General features: G+C 44.0%; 1 protein-coding gene across 1 annotated transcript in view; it reads right to left on the bottom strand.

The window, feature by feature from the left end:
- The window catches only part of LOC119162237 (lysosomal alpha-mannosidase), a 497,787-nt gene that overhangs the window by 4,431 nt on the left and 472,174 nt on the right, over positions 1 to 21,182 (bottom strand). Inside the window, exons 15-24 of the mRNA XM_075879032.1 lie at positions 20,685 to 20,801; positions 17,405 to 17,534; positions 16,352 to 16,425; positions 14,613 to 14,822; positions 13,061 to 13,179; positions 8,158 to 8,271; positions 7,244 to 7,331; positions 4,285 to 4,371; positions 3,382 to 3,609; positions 566 to 715 (exon numbers count right to left, since the gene is read on the bottom strand). Of these exons, the coding sequence (XP_075735147.1) occupies positions 566 to 715; positions 3,382 to 3,609; positions 4,285 to 4,371; positions 7,244 to 7,331; positions 8,158 to 8,271; positions 13,061 to 13,179; positions 14,613 to 14,822; positions 16,352 to 16,425; positions 17,405 to 17,534; positions 20,685 to 20,801 (1,317 nt within the window). The remainder of the gene's footprint in view (positions 1 to 565; positions 716 to 3,381; positions 3,610 to 4,284; positions 4,372 to 7,243; positions 7,332 to 8,157; positions 8,272 to 13,060; positions 13,180 to 14,612; positions 14,823 to 16,351; positions 16,426 to 17,404; positions 17,535 to 20,684; positions 20,802 to 21,182) is intronic.

Raw genomic sequence — 21,182 nt, 5'->3', positions numbered from 1 at the left:
ACCCATCTTTCACTAAAGAGAACCATGTCTGGATGCAAAGCAGCAGGGAGATAGTTCACTTGAGTGTGAGATGGTGTACTTTATTGAGAGCTGGTGCAGGCGCTAACGCTGACACTGGCGGCGGCGTCAATGCTGGCGCTTTTCACGGCATTGCGCAGGAGAGATGGAGGTGCGCGCATTTCATGATTTTATACCACAGAACTACCGTGGCGCCCCCAGTGAAGTATGCAGCTGTTGCACCATGCACCTGTCGTACACAGCATTTTGTAGAATAGAGGATTCCTAAAGGAGAACGACTGTTTGCACAATGTGCACTCTAACCTTGCAAGCGATGAAGAGGGTTAAGCAAGAGAGATGACACTCGGTGAGTGGAAACAGGCTAGGGAAAGAATGAAGCCAACACATGTGCACTGCGAGAGAAGGCGTGACCTACTTGGCAACACCCCGACACCTGTGGCCAGGCGAGTGCAGTGCGGACAGAGGGAGAGCATTACACAGGCTAGTCAAAGAGCTTCTTTGCATCTAAAAACCCACTTTCTAGGAAAACTGGCATGGAGCTCCTCACCCTAAGGGACACTGAAGCAGGTTTGTTGAGCTGGTTGTCTTTGACTCCGGGGTAGAGGTGTTCTAGGCGGATGATTGCACGGTTCCCTCCGACAGGTTCTAATGTCAGCAGGTGAAGATTCGGTGGTAACGGGTACTGCAGCCCACTAGCCTGCATCAGGTCAATGTGAACATTGCTTGATTTACTACCACTTGGCCAGTCTAGCTGGTGAAGCTTCTTGGTGTTCACTTATCTACGAGCTCTAAACACAAGAAGCTCAGCATGACTTAGTGTTTCTCTTCTTTTATAAACTACAGTCTCATCATCATCTGTAACACTGATTGCTGGTAGACCAGTTAATACACACTGAGTTGAGAACAATGCACCAACACACACACACACACAAGGGCACATGCGACCCCAATTTCAACTTCGATGCGTGCGATGTCCGAAATTCTATACCGGGAGCACCCTAGTTATTCATGCTGAAAGACTGCACATTCAGACCTTCATTCGAATAGTTCAGAGTGATAAGCCAGTATGCGGACAGGCTCAGATGAGATCTTCGGAAAGCCTTTGAAATTCACAAAATAAATCAAGAATTGTGTCCGCTCTTCCTCCATAGCCCTTTCACAAAAACAAATCTCTTTCCTCAAGGGCTGAGTGCAGGTGTATCGTGAAGAACCCGACACTGGGGGTGTTTCGCTTTGCTGGTGCTGTGATGCCATATATATTTTTTCTTCTCTATTAACTCTCTAATGACAGTAAACTGATTTGTCAGTCAACACTGTGCATGTATGCTTTTTTTGTTTCTTCGTCCCATCTTGGCACGCTGTTCCACTTTTAAATCATCTGTAGGGCTTACAGCTACAGTCATTTTGAAACAAGCCCTGCCACAGTGGTCAAGTAGCTAAGGTAGTCGTCTGCTGACCCGCAAGTCGCGGGATCGGATCTCGGCTGCAGTGGCTACATTTTCGATGGAGGCGAAAATGCTGTAGTCCATTGTGCTCAGATTTGGGTGCACGTTAAAGAACCCCAGGTGGTCAAAATTTCCGGAGCCCGGCGTCTCTCGTAATCATATGGTGGTTTTCCAACATTAAACTCCACATATCAATCAATCAATCTATTTTTAAACAAGACATAGTCTCGGCTTCAGCAGCGATTCAACAAAACTTTCCGTAAAAAAGGAATAAAAATGGTTTGATAGTTATTTATATACTGTAAACACGTGTGCAAGAACGTGGATACTGTGGCATCATGTTTTCTTAACAGGCATTCGTGAGCATATTGATATGCAGTTAACAAATATATTCCAGTTTTGCTGCAGGGACAATAGCATGCAACAAATAGTAATGTTGTTTTAAGTAAAGCCGGCAGCTAACTCTTTTAGATCCAGTCTTGCGTAACTCTACAGAACCCTAGAGTAACAAAATATGGTCGATCCAGAGACTTAAGCATATTTCACGGAGTTTCTTCGCATTGCTAGCCCAGCACGTAGGTTGGTATACGAGCTGTACACTGATGCCTGCCACGATAGCACGCGCAACAGACATTGTGACTGAGCCCTTATAGTCAAAGTTCAGTTTCTGCTTGATTTACCCCCCTACGTGTCGATATTTTGTTGACAAGCTAGCTGCAGCGCCCCCCCCCCCACATGATTATCGCTTTTAATACCTATTAACCAAATATTTGTAGTCATCCAGACAGTGGCAGAAGCATAATGTGCGCGAACTAGTCGACGAGTACGAGGTGTATGCGAGTACAAGGCACTGATGTTCAGCACTGCTTCACTAATCAAATGAAAATGATGCGCTAGTATTGTGAAGTAGTGAGATTGTCTACTAAAAGATGCTCCATGGTTTTTGTTGGTCTTGTGTGCTAAATTCTCTAATTCATGAAACTTCTAGTTCGTATGTGCGCTTTCCCATGGACGAACCAGCTTCGCTAACAATATGTCCTGCATGATGATAGGCTAAAATATTCTCTTACAAAGGTTGTTCCTATTACACATTTTTGTGAATATGGGGCCTAATTTCTAACGAGCACATAAAGGTAGGTAACCAGTGTCCTTTCATTCCACTCACATAAGAAAGCGCCCCCTGTAAGTATCGAAGGCGTACCATCGAGCTTTGCATTGAGATACCTTAGCAACTACACCGGCTGTTATGGTCAATTCAAACAACACCCCTGCGCCATGGTTCCAGATCTCGAGTGCCGAGGTCTGCGTGTTTTTTAAATCGCAATTAACCAGGTGATAAGTCCGAGACCCAATTTGTGGCGAGAAGATCAGAAAAATGAATCAAACAATCAATTGCTACATGCACGTTTTATGTATAACTACACTGCCTTCTTAGAGAAAATGAATACCTTACAAATATTAGTATGTAATCGCCTCAAGATTCTAGGATCTAGTTATTGAAAAGTGCACATACTTTGAAAGGTCATCAAGCCTCCATGTTTTTCTATGCCAAACGTGACAAAACCCGCTGTGGCGGACTGGTGGCTATGCGATTGCGCTGCCAAGAGCGAGGGTGCACGTTCGATTCTAAGCCATGGCAGCTGTGTTTAAATGAGATGCAATAATGTTTGTGCACTTAGATTTAGGTGCTTGATAAAGAATCTTGTGGCCGAGAGTAATCCAGAGACTCCACCTCCTCCAAGCCTCATAAATAATCATGGTGCAGTTTCGGCACGTAAATTTTGCAACAAACATTGCCAATGTGCAAATTATGAAATCACTGTGATCCTGCAATGCGCTGATTATGAACTTACTTCGATTTTGGTTGGCGTCAATTGCCTCATGCAATGAAGTAAGGCTGTCAATATCTTCAACGTACCCTTGGCACTGGGATGTCGAGCAGTGCCCGGTCACGCTTGTGGAAGGCGAACTGTGGCGAGAACACGAGTCGGTTGGCCATGGAGCGCAGCATTCGTTCGGAGTCCTCAATGGAGCCCAAGAAAACGCGATGCGTGCCACGGGCTACCAGGCCCCGCTTGTCCACGCCAATCTCGTTCAAGGGCTCTTCGACGCCGAAAGAATCGTCATACTGCAGCCGCCGGTGAAGCTGCATAAAAACAGGTGCCAGCCGTTAACGTACAGTCAAGGGCATCACTATACCTTCTAGTGTCAAGTTGTCATGATTGTTGAAACAGTTTCCCTCTACAAGTATGTATATAATGAGCCGGAGCTCCATACGACATAGTATGCACCACCAGACAGAACTGTGCCTTTACCATGCACTGAGAATCCTGCACATGTGTTGTTCTACAACACGGTCCCAGTTGTGTATGATTACCAGAAAGCTGGTGTGCACTAGAAAGGCAAAATATATAGTTGCACCGATATTTACTGAAATCTGCAATGTTAAAATTTGAAGCCGTTTGTGTTACTGCTGCAATTCGTGTAATAGTTCAGAGACGCCATGAACCTTCCTGTTCATTGCCTAATGCAGAGCGGTTGGTGTATGAGCTGTTATTTGTCCGCTATCACACTGTCCGATAACTGTGCCTTCAAGTGAAACTATCGGGGAGAAATTGGGGAGAGGGGTACATGCACAGGTATTTTTAAAGGTATCACCATGCCACTAGCTCCAGTGAATTGACATACTTGTGCAAAGCAATATTTTGGGATCCACTCTTAAAAAAGTGGCCTTATTGTGTGTGATGTGCAACTAGAATATCTAGCATTTACGCTTTTATTTTGGACTTTATAAATGTTGTGATGTTGCTTCAACACTCACCATCAATTCTAGTTCGCCTTCATGCAAGCTGCTTCCACCTTGTGGTCTATCTGGAAACACTGTCAACTGGAGGTCGTGAGTTTCATTCTGAAATGAATGGAAGAAAAAGAAAGCTCTCTAGTAAGTTCCCCGCAGTTTCTACTTTTTGTTTGCAGAACATACTTCGCTGATATGGCTGGTTTCATATGACGGGATGATTTTGGAGACAATCGAGATAAGCCCAGTGCGCGGCTGAATCACACTTCAAAAAGAATACCGCAGAGACGGGCATTGTTTCATTCAAGCTCAGCACGTCCCACTAGTCTGCGTACTGTATCGGCGATCCAGTCCTATGCGTGAATGCAGGACTGATATTGTGGCAAAGGTTCGGAAAGCGAACCATTCACTTAGCAGCATGGGATTGGTGAGAATATCACTATTGATGACGAAAACGTCATCATAAACATTCAATGACACGCCCTCTTTGCAAGCAGTTCGTTTTGGGAATCGTCACCAATATCGATCAGAAGCAAGACCATAGGCAGGATTTCATTTCAGAAAGGGGGGTGGTGAAGAAGCTGGCTCAACTACCGTATTTACGTGCATAATTTGAACCCTCATCTAATTTTTGCACCCCTAATATTTTGCCAGCTTTTCGAAAAAAAACAATATTTACTCGCATATGCCGTGCTCCCTGAACCGCCCGAGCCAGCTCGGCAGCGCACGCACCTTTAGACCTCTCGATGCTTCGTTCCAGTGGCCGCCTCACCGAAGCAGACGTGAGCAGTCAAACAGGCTGCGAGTGTAAAGCCTCTTCTTTTGAGGACTTCCTCGAAACTAGGGTCCCTAGAATATCGCACCCGAACACAAACTTGTTGACAGGTCCTTGGAACTGCTCGGGCGTTTGCCTCTCCCTATCTCCCAACCTCTACCACCGCGGTAATGGCTAGAATGCAGGCTCGTGTCACAGCACGGATGACTTTCTGCATCAGAGGCGTGCGAGAGCCTGCCGCGCCAACTGTTCCACGCGTTCTCTGCGTCTGCGCTGCAATGCACGCTTGGTCTTTTTCGGAAGTTTAGGTGTTGCCATCCGGCTCACTCGTTTCGATGGTTTCCTTGCGATGTGTTACAGTAATTACGTATACGGCGAAATAGAGCTTGCTGTTGTAAATTTCGATGAAGGAAATGGGAAGCTTGCCGCCGCAAAGCATTTCAAAGTGATGTACTTCAATGTGACCACCGCCACGATAGGTGGTCAAGAAAGTGGAAGAGTGTGCGCTTGCTAATGCAAGATTCTTGCCATTGAAGAAGGACTTTTCAATTATGTGCCAATGCTTAGTTCTTCTGGTATCGCCGTGTGGTGGGACTTAGTTTCTACCAGCATTATCGAAAGAGCTTCAAGAAAATTGGCCGTTTGAATGCGCTCGACGGAACCGAGGACGATGCCCTTCGGGAGGGCGGTGGCAGGGCCCGCAACGATAGGTCCATTCGATTCACCCAGGACTTCCAGAACTAGTTCAAAATTCTGCCGTCTGGGTGCTGTTTTTGTGCAGGTGACTTTTCAGCAAGTGCAGCAGCAACGAGATGTGGAAACGAATACGAGAGTGCAGATGTCCTGCAAGCCCTATCCTACTCATTGGCTGTCTCGAGGCTTGTCGAGGCTACTTTGTAAAAGACGGCACTGCTTACGCTGCTTGACATGTGTCTGCCAGAAAATGTTCACTGTCGTAATTGTTGCACGTCGCTAAAACAGACACGAATGCAATCAGCTGTGTCGTCTGCTGCAGCTGCAGCCATCTTGTGCTGCAAGGACTCGGCACTACCTCACGAGCAGGTGCAGGAAATTTGTGAACTGGCTTTGCACGAGTGCTGCACTTTTTCAAAACAAATATTGCGGTGCTGCTGCCGCCATGTTGAACTCGTGAAATGAATGCCAAAGTGCAGCACCTCCGTGAACCGGTTCTCGAAGTGCAGGTGAAACGAATGGGCCTGATGATTCCCAATCGGATTTCCCGACCAATGATTTCTGCTAGACCATGCGTGACCGGATTTGACTGGCTAAAGTACGCGATGATTTTTCCAAAATTTGTAAGTACACTTCCCTTGTGCTCGAATTTATTATTCTTTTTTGTGTATTCATATGTGTGCATTTATGTAACACAAACTACAAAAGCTGTCTTAGGAAAATCAGAAAGCCAAAAAATTACAAAAAAAGAAATGGTTTCTCTAGCGTTGGAGAAAAAACAAGCAGGTGTTGTCACCATTCTTGCATGAAAAGTGAGCTGCTGCAACCTTTCTTATCACGTAATCTATGACCATGATTTGCTAGGATTCAGTTCCTCCAATTACATTGATTCTTTATCGACATTGGCACGTGGGTACAAGGACATATGCACCATGACGCCATCTTATATAATCGTACCTTTGACATGGTATAAGGAGTAATAACACGGGCTAGTCTGGAGGCAAATATTGCGCAGTACTTCCACGTGGAGCGTGTGCACAATCCCAACACGCGGTTGTTGTGCGGATGGTCGTCGCAGTGAAGACGTGGAAGCTGTTTTTTTTCTTTTGCGTGAAAGTATCAGTGATATATGAATGCTTTGTACAGTAGAAAACATGAGACACTGTCGTATGCGGTCTAAGGTCCGACTGGAAGTACGTTCATGGGCAAGTTATCACATGATCCATCTCGCTGAATGTAGTAAATATACAGTTGTGCATCTCGCCTAATTCTGTAATTTGAATGGGACTTCGTAGGCCTGTAGCAGCAAAGAATAATAGCATTATGGTTCATTTAAGTTAATTAAATAAAGAGGTAGGCGTCGCCTGCACGTACGGAGCCCCATGAGTTAGCACACCTTTGACTCCTTTCCATTTTCTGCTAAGTGAACACTGCAAGAGACTGAGATTGACGGGTAATTCATTGCTTCCGGCGCTGCCACTGACCGTCACGTATAGATCAGCCGCATCTACGCACCTTCAGGTAGATCCATGACACCACCGGGTAGTAGTTGTACGTAGTGGGCTCTACGATGGTTTTGGTCCACGGTCGATGAGCGTTCCTCCTATGAAGCAATCTCCCATGAGTGCTTGTCGGGTGCTTAGAGCACCCGTACAGCTAGTGGATGCAATGAGGAACTTATATAGCAATAAGACTGATCGTAGTCAATGAGCGGCATAGCAAATGCATTCATAGACGCCTTCCCAGCGACAGTAGGTGTGGGCATATAGAGAGGTGCGAGGAGGGCGGATGCGAATGAACTATAAATATGAAGCAATAACAATGTACGATAACTTGAGAACAATATATGTGCATTTTTCCCATTTTCAAGGACACTGATTAGTCACAATAGTGCTACGTGCCAGTGCATGGAGCTGAAGAAGAGAAGGCAGATAAACTGGCACGAGCTAATCTGTGTGGCTGGCGCTGCTCGCCTAACCGGCTGTAAATACATCGGTGACTACCCCTCTGAGTCAGTCTCCTTCCCGTAACAATATTTTCACGCCTTAAGTATGAATTCTGTTCGCTTCATCTTATTCGCTTCATCACGCCTTAAGTATATCTTCTATTCGCTTCAACTACATGCAATGCCGCATGGAAACATACACCGGCGAAGAAAAGACTTCAATTAAACAGCACACAAAGTGGAATTCTATCCTCCATTTGCGCCGCTTTTGAACGACGCTCTTTAACATACGCAGGAGAAAAGACACCAACATATAGGAACACCATCAACAACTTTGACGTACCACTGCAAAAATTTCGAAAAGAAGTTCTTTAAAAAAAAGTATGCACAGTAAAAGTAACATGCACATTTTCTGGAGAGCAACATCTTTTCTAGAAAACTCTTATATACAAGATGTGAATACAGAAAAATTTGTGACACTCACATTCTCTTTATTGTTTGGCGGCCATTGGAATCGGTGTAAAATGTGCCATGGTTCCAAATGGAGGTTTGGAATCGCGAGATGATCTCCTTGCCGCGGCTGGGCTCATGTCCTTCGCTAGAAAAGACAGAGCAAGATTAGTTTGAGAGGCTAAAAGAATATCAGCTGCAATATACAAACAAAGAAAACTATCATAAATGTAATATTATTTCGCAGCAGCGCTTACGTGCGTTTAGAATACCTGGGCCCGGCTAATGCAACGATTCCCACACAAGTGGTTTTTATCACGCTTTGAGTTATCCTATCACCAGGACCGGTTCATCGTGTCCCGCAAGGGTAAGTTGTTTTTTACAATTCTACAATCACCCCTCCAGATGCGAGATGTCTGGTAACCGAGTAGAAGCATGAAAACGAAATGCACGTGGCGATGCCACCATAAAATTTCTGCGTCAAATGTCGTTACATTATATATTTTTATCGCATTTACTAAGTACAACGTAATTTTTTATCAGTAAGAAAGAAGCACATCGTCCTCTGAGATGGACATACACTAAAGATACCAAATTTCAGGAAGCTTCGTTGAACCAATGTCGCCAAAATACGAAAACTACACTTTGAAATTTGCGACAACCCGTGCGGAAATTTCGGCACAGAATTTAAAATGAAATTTTGACCGTGACTTTCGCCAGTAATAATCAACCTATAAGGGTAAAGTAACCGACATTAGGGTTATCAGAGAACACTTTATCAATACAAACTAATTCATTATTTCACTTTAGTGTCCATTTAAAGGGGTCGTAAAATGCTCGCTCTAAAACAACAACGCAAAACCACCAGCATCCACATGCACTAATTAGGTGACGTCATCATAAGTAATGCTTTGCTTATCGAGGAACGCGTAACACTTCTGTACTTGCGAGCACGTGCAATTTGAACACCCATCAGCAACTCTGCCATACGCAATCGGCGCTAACTTGAACTCTGATGTCATATTAAGCAGCATTCTTGTGGGACACCTATCGCATATGGCAGACGCCGATGATCGCCTTTTACGCGCGCTCGATGTGCAGTGGAGTTCCGCATTCCTCGATAGGCAAAGTGTCTATGCAGGTCCACTCGGACTGATGATATAGTTAGCGCATGTGGCTGCTGATGGTGCCGCATTATCGTTGTAAAGCAACCGTTTCATGACCTCTTTAAGATGAGAATACAGAATCAAACGAGATAACTCCTATACCTTATACCAACTTTTCCATCTATTATCTTCATGAGCTACTGAAGCATAATTGATTACAAGGTGATAAACAGTGTGTAAACAAGGGAAGCTTCAGGCTAAAGGCAACGTCTCGAGAGAGAAACCTGCCAAAAATATTGCGCCAATGTACTACATAACTGGGCAAGTGTGACTCGATCGAAATGTGTCAAGTTCACTAAACAATAATTTGTTCAGTGGCCACGCTGTTCTTGTCCCCAAAATAATGCCACATTACAAAATATTATCCGAGGAACATCTTCAATGTCGTGACAAAGCTTGCAGCACTGGTAAAACTATTTTGTGGAGACTCAAGCAGCGGTGTCACACAATGTAACTCGTATATGACACGTAAACTTGTATTTTATTACTATTATTTTTTTCAAAGTGAAGAAAGCGCTTTCTCTTATGTGGTGTTACGAGACGGCACACATCCTTCTGCATTGACATCATAAAGAGTTCTGGGAAAGCTTGTGGCAGATGAATGAAACTCTCATGCATTGGTCGTGTAAATATAGAACTGAAATATATGGTGGAAACAGAAATTTTTATACAGTAGCCAAAGTTTCAACAACAAATTGCCAAGTTTGCGAATGCAGCCTTTTGAAAAGCTGCCTAGAAACTTTCATAATAATAATAATAATAATAATAATAATAATAATAATAATAATAATAATAATAATAATGAATATTTGCACTATAAGCGATACCGCACTATAAACAAAATAACCGGACCGCTGTTTCGCAAAACGTGTTGAGCATGCAGCATTGCGTGTCCGAGAATGGTAACATGCGAGGCATTGTGCTTACTAACATTTAAGCTTCCAAATGCTAAAAGAATTTATCGCCCAAAGACAAGTAGTGCCAACGAAATGAAGGCAAAAAGTAGGGATATAACAACATAAGCGCCATCGCAGAAATTCGCCGACTACTTTTCATATCGCCTCAATTAAGCGCATTACACAGAAACTATGTCGAATAACGCCCAGAATTTGCCGTGCTGAAAAACGCCAATCATTCGATTTCACGGGCGTGCACCCGATTTAAGACATTGCAATCGAATCGCGAACCACTATTTGAGTGCTACACATGCCTCCCTCATTTTCATTAACGATATGTCTCTCTTCCCATCAAATTCAGCCACCACAAACAGTTTGGTTAATTCGGTACCAAATTGCCACTTAGATAGCATGTGACCACTCCCGATCGAAGCACAACCAACGCTGATTAAGCCTAGCTTGCCGTTTTGTATGTTGTTTGTCCAAGTTTGTCCAAAACATGAAGATTTGGCATTCAGAAGATCGCACTCAAGCACTGAATCAAGTACAGTGTGCATGATACGAAGTTCGCGTTCGCAGCTGGGAGATCAAAGACAACGAAAACTCCCCAAGTTGACGTATGATCGCACAAGCAGCAAAGGCGAAAGCTCCCATCATAAAACCGTAAAATGTTTTATATTTACAGATGCGCTAGCAAATGCAATATTTGTTGCAAGCTCCATAACGATGGGAAACTTTTGCCGACGGGAAACTTAAGCGCACTTGAGAAGGATGGGATCGCACGTGCCATGTTGAGCGGCGCGCGGTCGAAGCCACATTACCAACGTAGTACGCTGTAGTCGCGCCGGCGTAGTTTCTCTATGGTCGGCTCCGGTGCAAAGGCTTATCGAAGCAACCGCCGAGCCCGCGCAGTGTCCTGCCAAATGTGGTTTCGCGATCTTTTTTTATTTTCTTTTTCTTTCTTCTGCCGTTCGTTCATTCACTCTGTGCCCATTCCTCCTCTATAATGACCTCGTCATTCTCTCCCCAGCGGCGAATCCAACGTGCCTCCTTTCAGAAGCCCACTTGCTACCGCAATTTTCACAAACAATTTCCGGCAACCGCATTAAAACCGGTCGTTCATCTTGGGGGATTGCACAATAAACGGTATGCGTATACTTGGGGTTCTATGGGAGAACAAATGGGAATAGAAAAGGACACATTGTAACGGGTTCTGCACTATAAGCGGTTACGTTATAAGTGCTCTACACTTCATAATAATGATAATAATAATAATAATATAAATAATAACTGTTTCTCCTATACCCACAGTCAACCAAAAAGCTGTATATGGTTCAAACAGTAGAGCCCGACAGTGGAGGCGCCACAAATGACACAATATTATGTCACTTGCGCCTGATTGTACGTGAGATTGTTATGATAAATGATACCGTATTTTTCGAGTGACTTATATGGATGCATCCCTTTGACGTATAAAAAATTTAGCCTCATACAAAGAAATCTGCATGTATGCACAGATGCAAATTCATGTCAAAGTCTCTAAACTGTAACCGTGCCCTTTTTAATGTGTATGAATTTTCATGCAATGATCAGAGGAACGGTCCGTCCGCTTTATCAACGCAGTAATCGGATAGTGAGCAGACGGTAATAAAAATACCATGCAGAATCGAGCAAAAAGGCATGGCTGCAAAATATATATTAGTAATTTATGAGGTTTTACCTGCCGAAACTGCGATGCAGCAAAACCAGCGTATATCAAACTCGCTAAAGAATATTAGGCAGTTCCCTATATTGCGCATTTGATATATAATACTTTTAAAGAATTCACCAAATTTTCAATGCGGATTTCGGCACACAAGTTAATTTCATGGCACTACTTTTAGATAATGCAATGAAGGCGGTTTTCGGCAGCGTGCGGAGATTCATTTTTTCTTCTCTTACTTTTCCGCAGGTTGCAGTTGCTGGCATGAGCTTCATAAGAGAGGGAATATGTAAACTGGGTACTTTACAGCCCCTGCAACTGCGCACTCGACATACACTATTGGTTGTTAGGGTTAGCGTTACGGCACCTATTTTCGAAAAAACAATTTATATGAAATAATAATATAGCTGTAAAATAGTAAAACCGTCCCAAAGGTTGCTCTATACCTTGAGCTCATGAAAATTCGAGCGTGGTTCACACAAATTTTCAGTTTTCAGCGGCAAGATCGCATGAAAAATTATGTACGACATGCTTACGCAAACCCAACGAAACCAGAATTCACAATGCCTGGACACTCATTTCTACAACTCTATTCGTGGACACCGGCAGCCTTAGGCACAATGAATTCGTCCAAGTAAACACTTTCGCCTCAATCTCGAAACCTGTGTGCAAGAAGTGGACACTCGGAGATTCACCGCCACGGTGTGGTGTCGTGCAGCGGTCCTGCCGAGAGCATCATGTGGGCGACCCGATGTTTTTGAAAAATATTTTAGCTTTTGGCACAAAATCCCGACCTTACAATTTTCTTCTTTTTTGTATAAAAATAAACAAAATTGGGAGGAATTCCTTTGTGTTTTTCTTTTACTGGCTTTCATAATTTTTATTTGCCCTGATTCGTTGTAGATCGATGAAACGCTAGCAGTAAAGTGCTGCCTCACAACTGCAGTGGCGCACCATCTACTGGAAGTTTGGGTAGATAGAGGCAAGCCACGGGGGATCGCTGAAACAATACGCTCTAGAATGACCGCGTGTAGCACGAGTGACCATCAGATTTCCTAAGTCATTAGTACCAGCATAATTCAGAACCGCGATCAGGTATTTCTTTGATCAATGTAAGCTACACTGTATGTGCTCTGTCAAGGAGAAGTTATGGGCGTAAAGTGCACAACAAACCTGAACGGGATAGGCCCAACGACCCAGTCAAATTCGATTATGTCTTCGTCCTTGTACAGCCGAATCACTTGGGAGACCCAGTCACTGAAAGTCTGGTGGATCTCTTGCACCAAGGGGCCCTGAAAGAAGGAGATGAGAAGTCTGCAAGACCGACAAAGAAACTAGTTTTTTCATGTGCTCCTTGAACCACCCGAGTTTCGCGGCTCTTAAAGATCATTGTTGAACGGGTATGAACAGACAGTAAAAAATGATAATGACCCAACGTGCAGATGCATTAAAGAACCGAGTGCTGTGCAAGTCGGTAATTCATAGTGACTTTCAGCTGCGCAAATATTAGCAGAGACGACAAGACGAGGCAGCACTCATCTCATTTTTCCATTATTTTTTTAGCAGCAGATCATCAGCATAGTGTACTTTCCTATCTGTATATCCAGCACTCCATACACAGGACCTGGTTAACAATGCACCGTAGACAATGCAAGCAACGTTCTGATCATGTACAGCCGCGGCCACGTCGGTGTTTAGCACGCAAGCAGCCGGCTTATAGCTTTGTGGCGTGACACCTTGCGGCCGTTGCGGGATGTGACGCCACTTGCACAGGAGCATGCACGGCCTTACAAACATACAGGCCCGCTCTGCATGGGTGACAACGTTGGAAGGTGTGCTTGTTTAACCGAAGATCTGCCCTCAAACCTTGGTGGTTTTGTCATATTCATTTCATAAGACCAAACGCATTAGGACTGATAACACACACACACCTGCATAGGCGACGCACTCTTTGTGGCTGTTTTGATTTTGTGACCACCTAGAATCTTTTTTCTTTTTTACGCAGCTGCAGGAGTTATCACATCTTCATATATTCGCATGCCTCAAAAGAGCCAGAAAGCAGCAACGTTGATGCAGACGTGTTTTATTAGTCGAAACGTGCTTCATTTTGTGAAACAGATGTGATGAAATCGCCTTGAGAGAGCATAGATCTTGGGCTAAACAAGCACACTTTCCAATGTTGTGACTGGTGTTGGCATGCCTGCATGCCTGTAAGCTCGCGCATGCACCTGTGCACGCGACATCACAGCCCACAACAACCGTAATGTGTCGCGCCGCAGAGGAATAGGCCGGCCACTCGTGCGCTATACCCAGACGCGGCCATGGCTGTACAACCACTAGGTTGTAAAAAATTGAAAGCACTGCGCACGCGACTACTGTCGTACAGGTTTGCGTCAAAGCAGTCACAACAGCTGTGGCATTCAGAAGCTGAAGAAAAAGAAAGCAACTGTCCATCCAAATCTACGGAGAATTCCGCCCTGAGAGTGGTTTTGATAATTTCGCAAGAGAAAAACATTTTTCTAGCTATGAGCCAACGTTTCCAAAAGCAGCCAGCACTGAGCCGTGCTCAGAGATAGCGCCCGACCTAGTCCACCAGTCGGTTCCACTGATTTCTAGAGGTACGGTCAAAAGTGTGACTTAAACATCAATCATAAGGCAGCATTGTCAAGCAATTTCAGGATCATAAACTTTCTGTTAACCAATAGATCATGTTTACGGTGAGCACCTTGACGAGGCTGTAGTTGACTCGGCGACCTAGATCGATGGGCTGATCGTCAGCTGGATTGAAGGAGTAGGCGCCTGAGGGCTTCTCGACGACGCCTTCGTAGGCCAGATAGGCGAACAGCGATTGACGGAAGGGAACCTCCAGTCCTGTGTTAAGCAGCATCACGCGATTCAAGAGGCCCGTCACGGGGTCCAAGAACAGCCGGTACTTCTGCAAGGTCGATTATACGATACACTCGCTCAATCTACATTGACAAATTGACATGTTATAGATAGACTTGCTCAGTTCTGAACATCAAAAATAATTTGCCCTGCTTTTCCTCCATCCTCAAATTTTGCCTCAGCAGAAGAAAGGCGATCAGGGCACATGGAGCGAACTGTGAACAAATCAAAAGTGAAAATGAGTAGAGCGTTACTTTAACAACATCAACGGCATTCAGTCACACATGCATGTGGTCAAGAACAGCTTTAAAATGTCGCACCTATCCCTGCAGGTATCTTCTTACAGCTCAGGATATTTTGCCTGTGTTTCACGCACGCGCACATACACACCTACTTGAGTTCACTTTACTGTCACGTCACTGTCGAGGTTAGATTTAAAAGCTTTATGTGAAAAAATATATCATAATCAACCTTACGGCCCTCATATCTATCATAAAAGTGTTTGCTCAGAGCTTATCGCTTCACTCGGACATTTTAAAAAAGCTTAAAAACAATTCCACATAAAATACTTCAAGAAGTGGGCTAGTTTTGAGATCTGTCTGATTGAAGAAAAAGTCACAGTTTCACCAAAAAGGCAAAGCAATGAATGTCATTAACATATTCTAATGTTTTATGTAGCAAGGTTAGCAGGCTTGCTAAGTAAGCAAGTTTCCTGCAGCGCGGCCAGTGTAGATGACCACAACAAGGCTTGTGCGTAGTGACGGCGTTAATAAAAAACGTCTTCTCTGGGCAGCACATGCTGGTACTAAGAGCTATACGTCGTGTGTTGCTGCTGGTGAAAATTGGTTAAGTGTAGAGCGCATCTATATGTAGACGGCCCCTCCAGGTACACTTTTGAGGCCATTTTTTCGTGTTGAGAGCGCAGCCAATAGAAGTTCCCGACTGTTGTGGTGGCAAGAGCCGTCGCACGCTGATCGTTTCCACAATAACACGGCAACCACACTCTCCCCCTTGTTTGCTCACGAGATAAGCACGCGCGTGCAGACAACTCCGGCCGAAAGGCAATGTTCGCTCATTGCCTTTCAGCTGGCAGAATGTCCCCGCAATCTACCCTTTCGCCAAGAGGCAAGCGTCAAGTTTATGAAAGTATTCTGCAGTGAGAGCTGTTTCAAGGCTAGCCTCTGGCTTCACACCCACCACGCCAATGCCCGCCTTGCCAATGTGTATATGGTGCATTGTTCCCCGCAAGGCGTAAAATCTGCTCAGCAGAGTACGGTCCTAGTTAGCCTATAGTCGTGATACCTTATAAAGGCAGACACTGTCGTGAAAGGGGAGCGTGGTGAGAATGTTTTGATTTATTTTGCCTGATCAGCGGTTCTGTTCTCTGTACCGATACCATGCAATACTTTATGGCTATGACACTTGTTTGATGTGCTGCTCAGAGTAATACTGGTAATACTCTCTAAACGCCAAGAGGGGCGACACATATATACTTCAAATTCTTGGTAACTTCTTCCAAGTGCTTACTCTATCGCACAATACAATGTCACATAAAAGAGCTGTGCAAGTGCCACTTACGCCATTGTCTATGGCAGGGGCTTCGCTGCCACCATCGAAAACAGCGCTGCTTTCGCTGTCTCGGAGTGTAAAACCTGAAAATACAAGAAAAACTTGACCTCTGCAACACCAACAAAATGTGTAGACAATGTATAAAAATATTTTGTGGTTTTATGGGCTGAAACGACAATACAACTATGCGGCACGCCATTGTGTGGGTCACCGGTTTAATTTAGATTACCCGATTCGTTAAAGTGTACGTAAATATAGGAACATCGCATTTCGTTCCCACAGAAACGGCGATGCCATGGCCAGGAAACGAATCCGTGCCCTCGTGATAAGCAGCGCAACGTCATAGCTGCTATGACAATGGGAATAAACGGAGGAGGATCTCCACGAGTTGCGCACGTCAAACTATCCATTTATTGGCTCTAAGATTTTTTTGATCTTTCACACTTTGTAGCATCTCTGCTGCACTGGTGGCAGAAGCACATATGCCACGATTACTATAGAGCGACGCTGACTCATAGGTGAGGTGTACAGTTAAAATGGCAATGCGAGAAGGCAAAAAACTGAAAATGATTTCTTTCTTTGTGCCTGATGGAGCTTTTTAGTTGTAATTATTGATGTATTAAGTACACCACACTTGTAGTCATTATGTACTAATTCCATGAAATTTCCCCAGCTAATAAGGCTGACATGCAATATTTGTTACTCGTCACTCCCGAAAGTTTATTCGAGAGATTTCCATGGCATGCATGCACACCTGCCCACATATCACTCCAAGTGAATTATTTCAGCAGAGTTCGTGATTATCATAAAGAGATCGCACGAATTCATTTATAGCTCACTCCAGTATGACAGCTTAAAATTTGCTTTGAGTTAGATACGCATCACAAAAACAACCAACATCATCAAGAAAAAAAACTATGTGAACTGGGGCTGCTTTTTTTTGAACATGATAAAGACACACTCGTTTAATGGCACTTGACTTTTTGGATGTAAATAAAAGAAACTCGAAACAAAGAAACGAGAAACAATGAAAAAAAGTGGTGTGAACGACCACGCCCTTGCCTTCGTATTTCCGCAGCTGGTAGGTGGTGACACCCATGGGCGGCAGCTGCATCGGAAAGACAATCTCCGATGTCGCCCTGGATGCCCTCCGCTCGGGGATGCGGAGGACCTTGCGTTGCACCGGCACGAGCTGCGCAACGGTCACCACTCACCGTGAAACGACACAACTTACTTTTCCACGATGTGAATGTAGGAAAACAATTGGTCACGGTACAAAACGATTTGCGATAAAAGGAAAATGCACAGCCTTTGTTGAAACAGGCCATGTGTCAGAGGGAAACTTCTATGCAGTTTTATTGCTCTCTTTATTTTAGGGGAAACGTAAATTTCACTGTGGTCTGCCTTGAGTGAGGAATTTATTCGCTGTTGGTTGTGTGTCTCTTTCATGATTTTTATGAATACCACTCTCATGATAATAATAAAACTGACGAAATGCTAAAGTACCAATAAATAAACAAATGCTCATCTTTCTCACTGGGTGCTGACTATGTGTAAGGATGACCGATCGCAGAGAGTTTCAGGTTGCCACTGACACAAGCGCCACATACCTGTTCGCTGAAGGCAGAGTTTGTCGTATACATAGAGAAATAAATTTGCACAATAACATCTGTGCTCAAGAAGAAATGTCCTTGTAACTAACATGTTCCGAAGAATACTGATTAGTTTTATAAGCTTAACTGCTATATATCTGGGGAAGTCTCCGGATAGCAAAGAAAGCACATGATAAAGTTTCAATCGTAGCAGAAAATAGCGCAATACAAGTAAGACAAGAAAGACCAGACAGGGCAGCGCTGGTTCTATTTGATCTTTTTTGTCTTCGTTATTTTTTGTGCAGTTTCCTGCTGTAATCATGTGCCAACAAGCTCCAGACCATACGCTTTTAAAGTCTTAATGCGAGTGCTGAGTGTTAATAGTCCCTCAATCAAACTTTTGTGTTGTAAACACTGGCGTTGTGCAAATACATATGCATGAATATCATTCATTCACTGCGGGAAGAGGAAATGTTATTCAGCGTAATAAATGCACTGAATTACCAGGCACAATGTGCGGCACCTTGTGCAAACCTTATATGCATATATACAGGATGTTTCAAGAAATGTCTATAATAATAATTAAAAATCAGCAAAAGTCGCTATTTGCTCGCTGTATTCACACTTGCTTTTTCAGTAGTCGCTGACATCTTAACAAGCTTTAAGGCATCATTTGCAACAGTAATTATAATTGTTAAATTAATTAACTTTTTAGTTAGTAGAGTTCAGCAGTTGTCATATGGGAGAATTGAAATTCTTGATGCGAAAAACCCATTGCCGCTTTGAAATTACAGAAAAGACGCCTCTAAAAATAACTATGAATTAATGATATTCTTCTGAATTCTACGGTGAAAACGAAACAGACTGACCGAAGAGCGCAACAAGCAGACGACCACAATGACATCACTGTTCAGAACAGCGGTACAGGGGTTCAGTTCTTTTCCGTTCGATAGCGTATGTGCGTCATGTGTGCTGTAATTGCAAGTGCAGTCCACACACCCACACAATGAAGTCGGTTGATGGCTGATATAACAACGCTCCCTCATTTCAGTTGCGCTCTTTTGCGTTTTGGTTTCAGTTTCGCCGCAGACTTGAGGAGAATTTCATTAACTTGCAGTTATTGCTAGAGGCCACTTTTTCGAAATCTTAAAGCGGCACTCGGTTAAGGGGCGAAGTTCCTTAAAGCATGGGCTGTGCATTCCCTGTATATAGCCACCTCTCGTTTAGTTGCTGCAGTGTTCACTAGATGGTGGTATTTGTAGCTGATGATGAAAAGATGCAAGATGTTATAAACTAGACGGCCGTACATCTAGTTGATGATGAAAGATGATAGATGTTATAAAATAGGAATGATGTCACATATGGTGCGTGTCATTGGTGGAAGGCAATCGTTCGATTTAGTGTGGCGACGTACGCTAGGGGGAGCGTTGTCATAAAATTATGTGAGCAAAATGTATCAAGGATTCACGGTTTACCAGGTTTACCTCCGGAGCTTCGCCCACTCATCATCATTCACTTCATGGATATAGCGGCACTTTTTTTTCGCATGAACGACTTCAATTCTTCTATTTGACTTAACTGCTCAACTCCACTAATTAAAAAGTTAATTATTTCAACTTTTTAATTACCATTCCAGATAACATCTTCAGCCCTCTTGAGATGCTTGCCACTATATAAAAAGCAACTGTGAAGACAGCGAGGAAATAGCATCTTCTCCTGATGTTTTAAAACTATTGGACACATTTCTTGAAACACCCTGTATAGTGGCCAGATATATGTGAATGTTGTGGCGTCAATGCAGGCCTCCACAGTCGACAGCGATAAGTTATAAATATACTATAAAAAGTGCAGGAGAAAAATGGGAAAGCCAGGTTTCAAGAAAGTCTGATTCGGAAGCCCCATTGAGGGTGTGATGAACGCCTCCGCACATATGCGAACACCACTTCAACGAATTGTTGCTACGCTACTACGCGGCTAACATGCTAAGCGTCCCGAAGCGATGGTGAGCACGCAAAAAAGGCGTAGGCGTGCTGAAGAAGACTTTGTAAAGCTCCCTATATTACTAGCGCTGTATAGCGTGTTACCAAAACATAATAGAAGGTGTCGCCCAGAAGAGATGTTGTTAGGACAGGTGGCACAGCAAACCTTGCTTGCATGTTAGCAACTGGTGCGTAATGTGGAAACTTCGCAAAAGCAAAAAAAAATGCTGCCCACATCTCCCCATGAAAAGAACATGAGTAAATGCATCACAGAGTGGTGGCAGTATCGCGTGAATGTTGCGTAGTTGGGTGTCGTTTGGGAACGCTCATTGTTATTTCATCTTTATTTCTGTTATTTATAATTAAGCAAAAGCATTGCCTTCAACGTCAAGCGAAAGCCAAGTAAAAACACCCTTGACTGAATTCATCACGCGCGATCCAGTGCCTACATATACCGGATGGCCAGTGAATGGTTGTGCAGCGCGTACAGTCGTTTTTTCTACTAGTACACTTTGTCTGTGTCCGCCTAGCGAGGCAGAGGGAAAGAGGAACGATAGTTTTGCGGGTGTCTTTCTGGGCTGGCATGAGAAGCGAGCACGGGGCACGAGGCGTGAGACGCTAGCATGCGCAGTGGGGGCGTGGATGGCACCACTGCCAACGCTGAAACGCGACATCGTGCGACTAAAGAATGCTTTGCATTTAAGAATAAGCACTTTTGCAATACACAATTTGGTCTCAGAAACGTGCATGTACACAAAGTTGAGTCCTCACCTGCGCTTCGATGACTTGTCCGGGCAGCTCTTTCACTTCGTAGCCACCACCCGTAATGGGCAGCCTCGCGTATGTTCGTACAGGTGTAGACAGCGGGTTGTAGACAAAAACAAAGAACTGCGCAAAAAAAAACAAAAACGGCGAGACAGAGATTGCGACAAGGTTTGACGTTCCATACAGGCGTACATACAGGTCAAGGATGAGTCATCAGGTCACTTTATTCCATTTGCCGTTTTTCGAGATTACCTAGGGTTTAGTCATACTGCAAATTGGACAAGTTCGTGCATCATAATCTCGTTTCGCTATCCTGTCACCTGCATTGTCTTCTTTTTTTCAGGCTCTAACTGAACTGCACTATAACAAAACGAATCAGTTTGCTACCCTGCACTGAGGTTGAGAAATAAGGCTCGGAAAGAAAAGTTCTTTCTATGAGTATGTAAAGAACAATTAGTAACATTCCCTGTAGCGAACGAAGTGACTGGATGTCGGACAGTGAAT

The sequence above is a fragment of the Rhipicephalus microplus genome, chromosome X (genome assembly GCF_043290135.1).
Source record: "Rhipicephalus microplus isolate Deutch F79 chromosome X, USDA_Rmic, whole genome shotgun sequence".
NCBI classification, from domain to species: Eukaryota; Metazoa; Arthropoda; class Arachnida; order Ixodida; family Ixodidae; genus Rhipicephalus; species Rhipicephalus microplus.
This window is presented reverse-complemented; position numbering and strand designations above follow the sequence as displayed.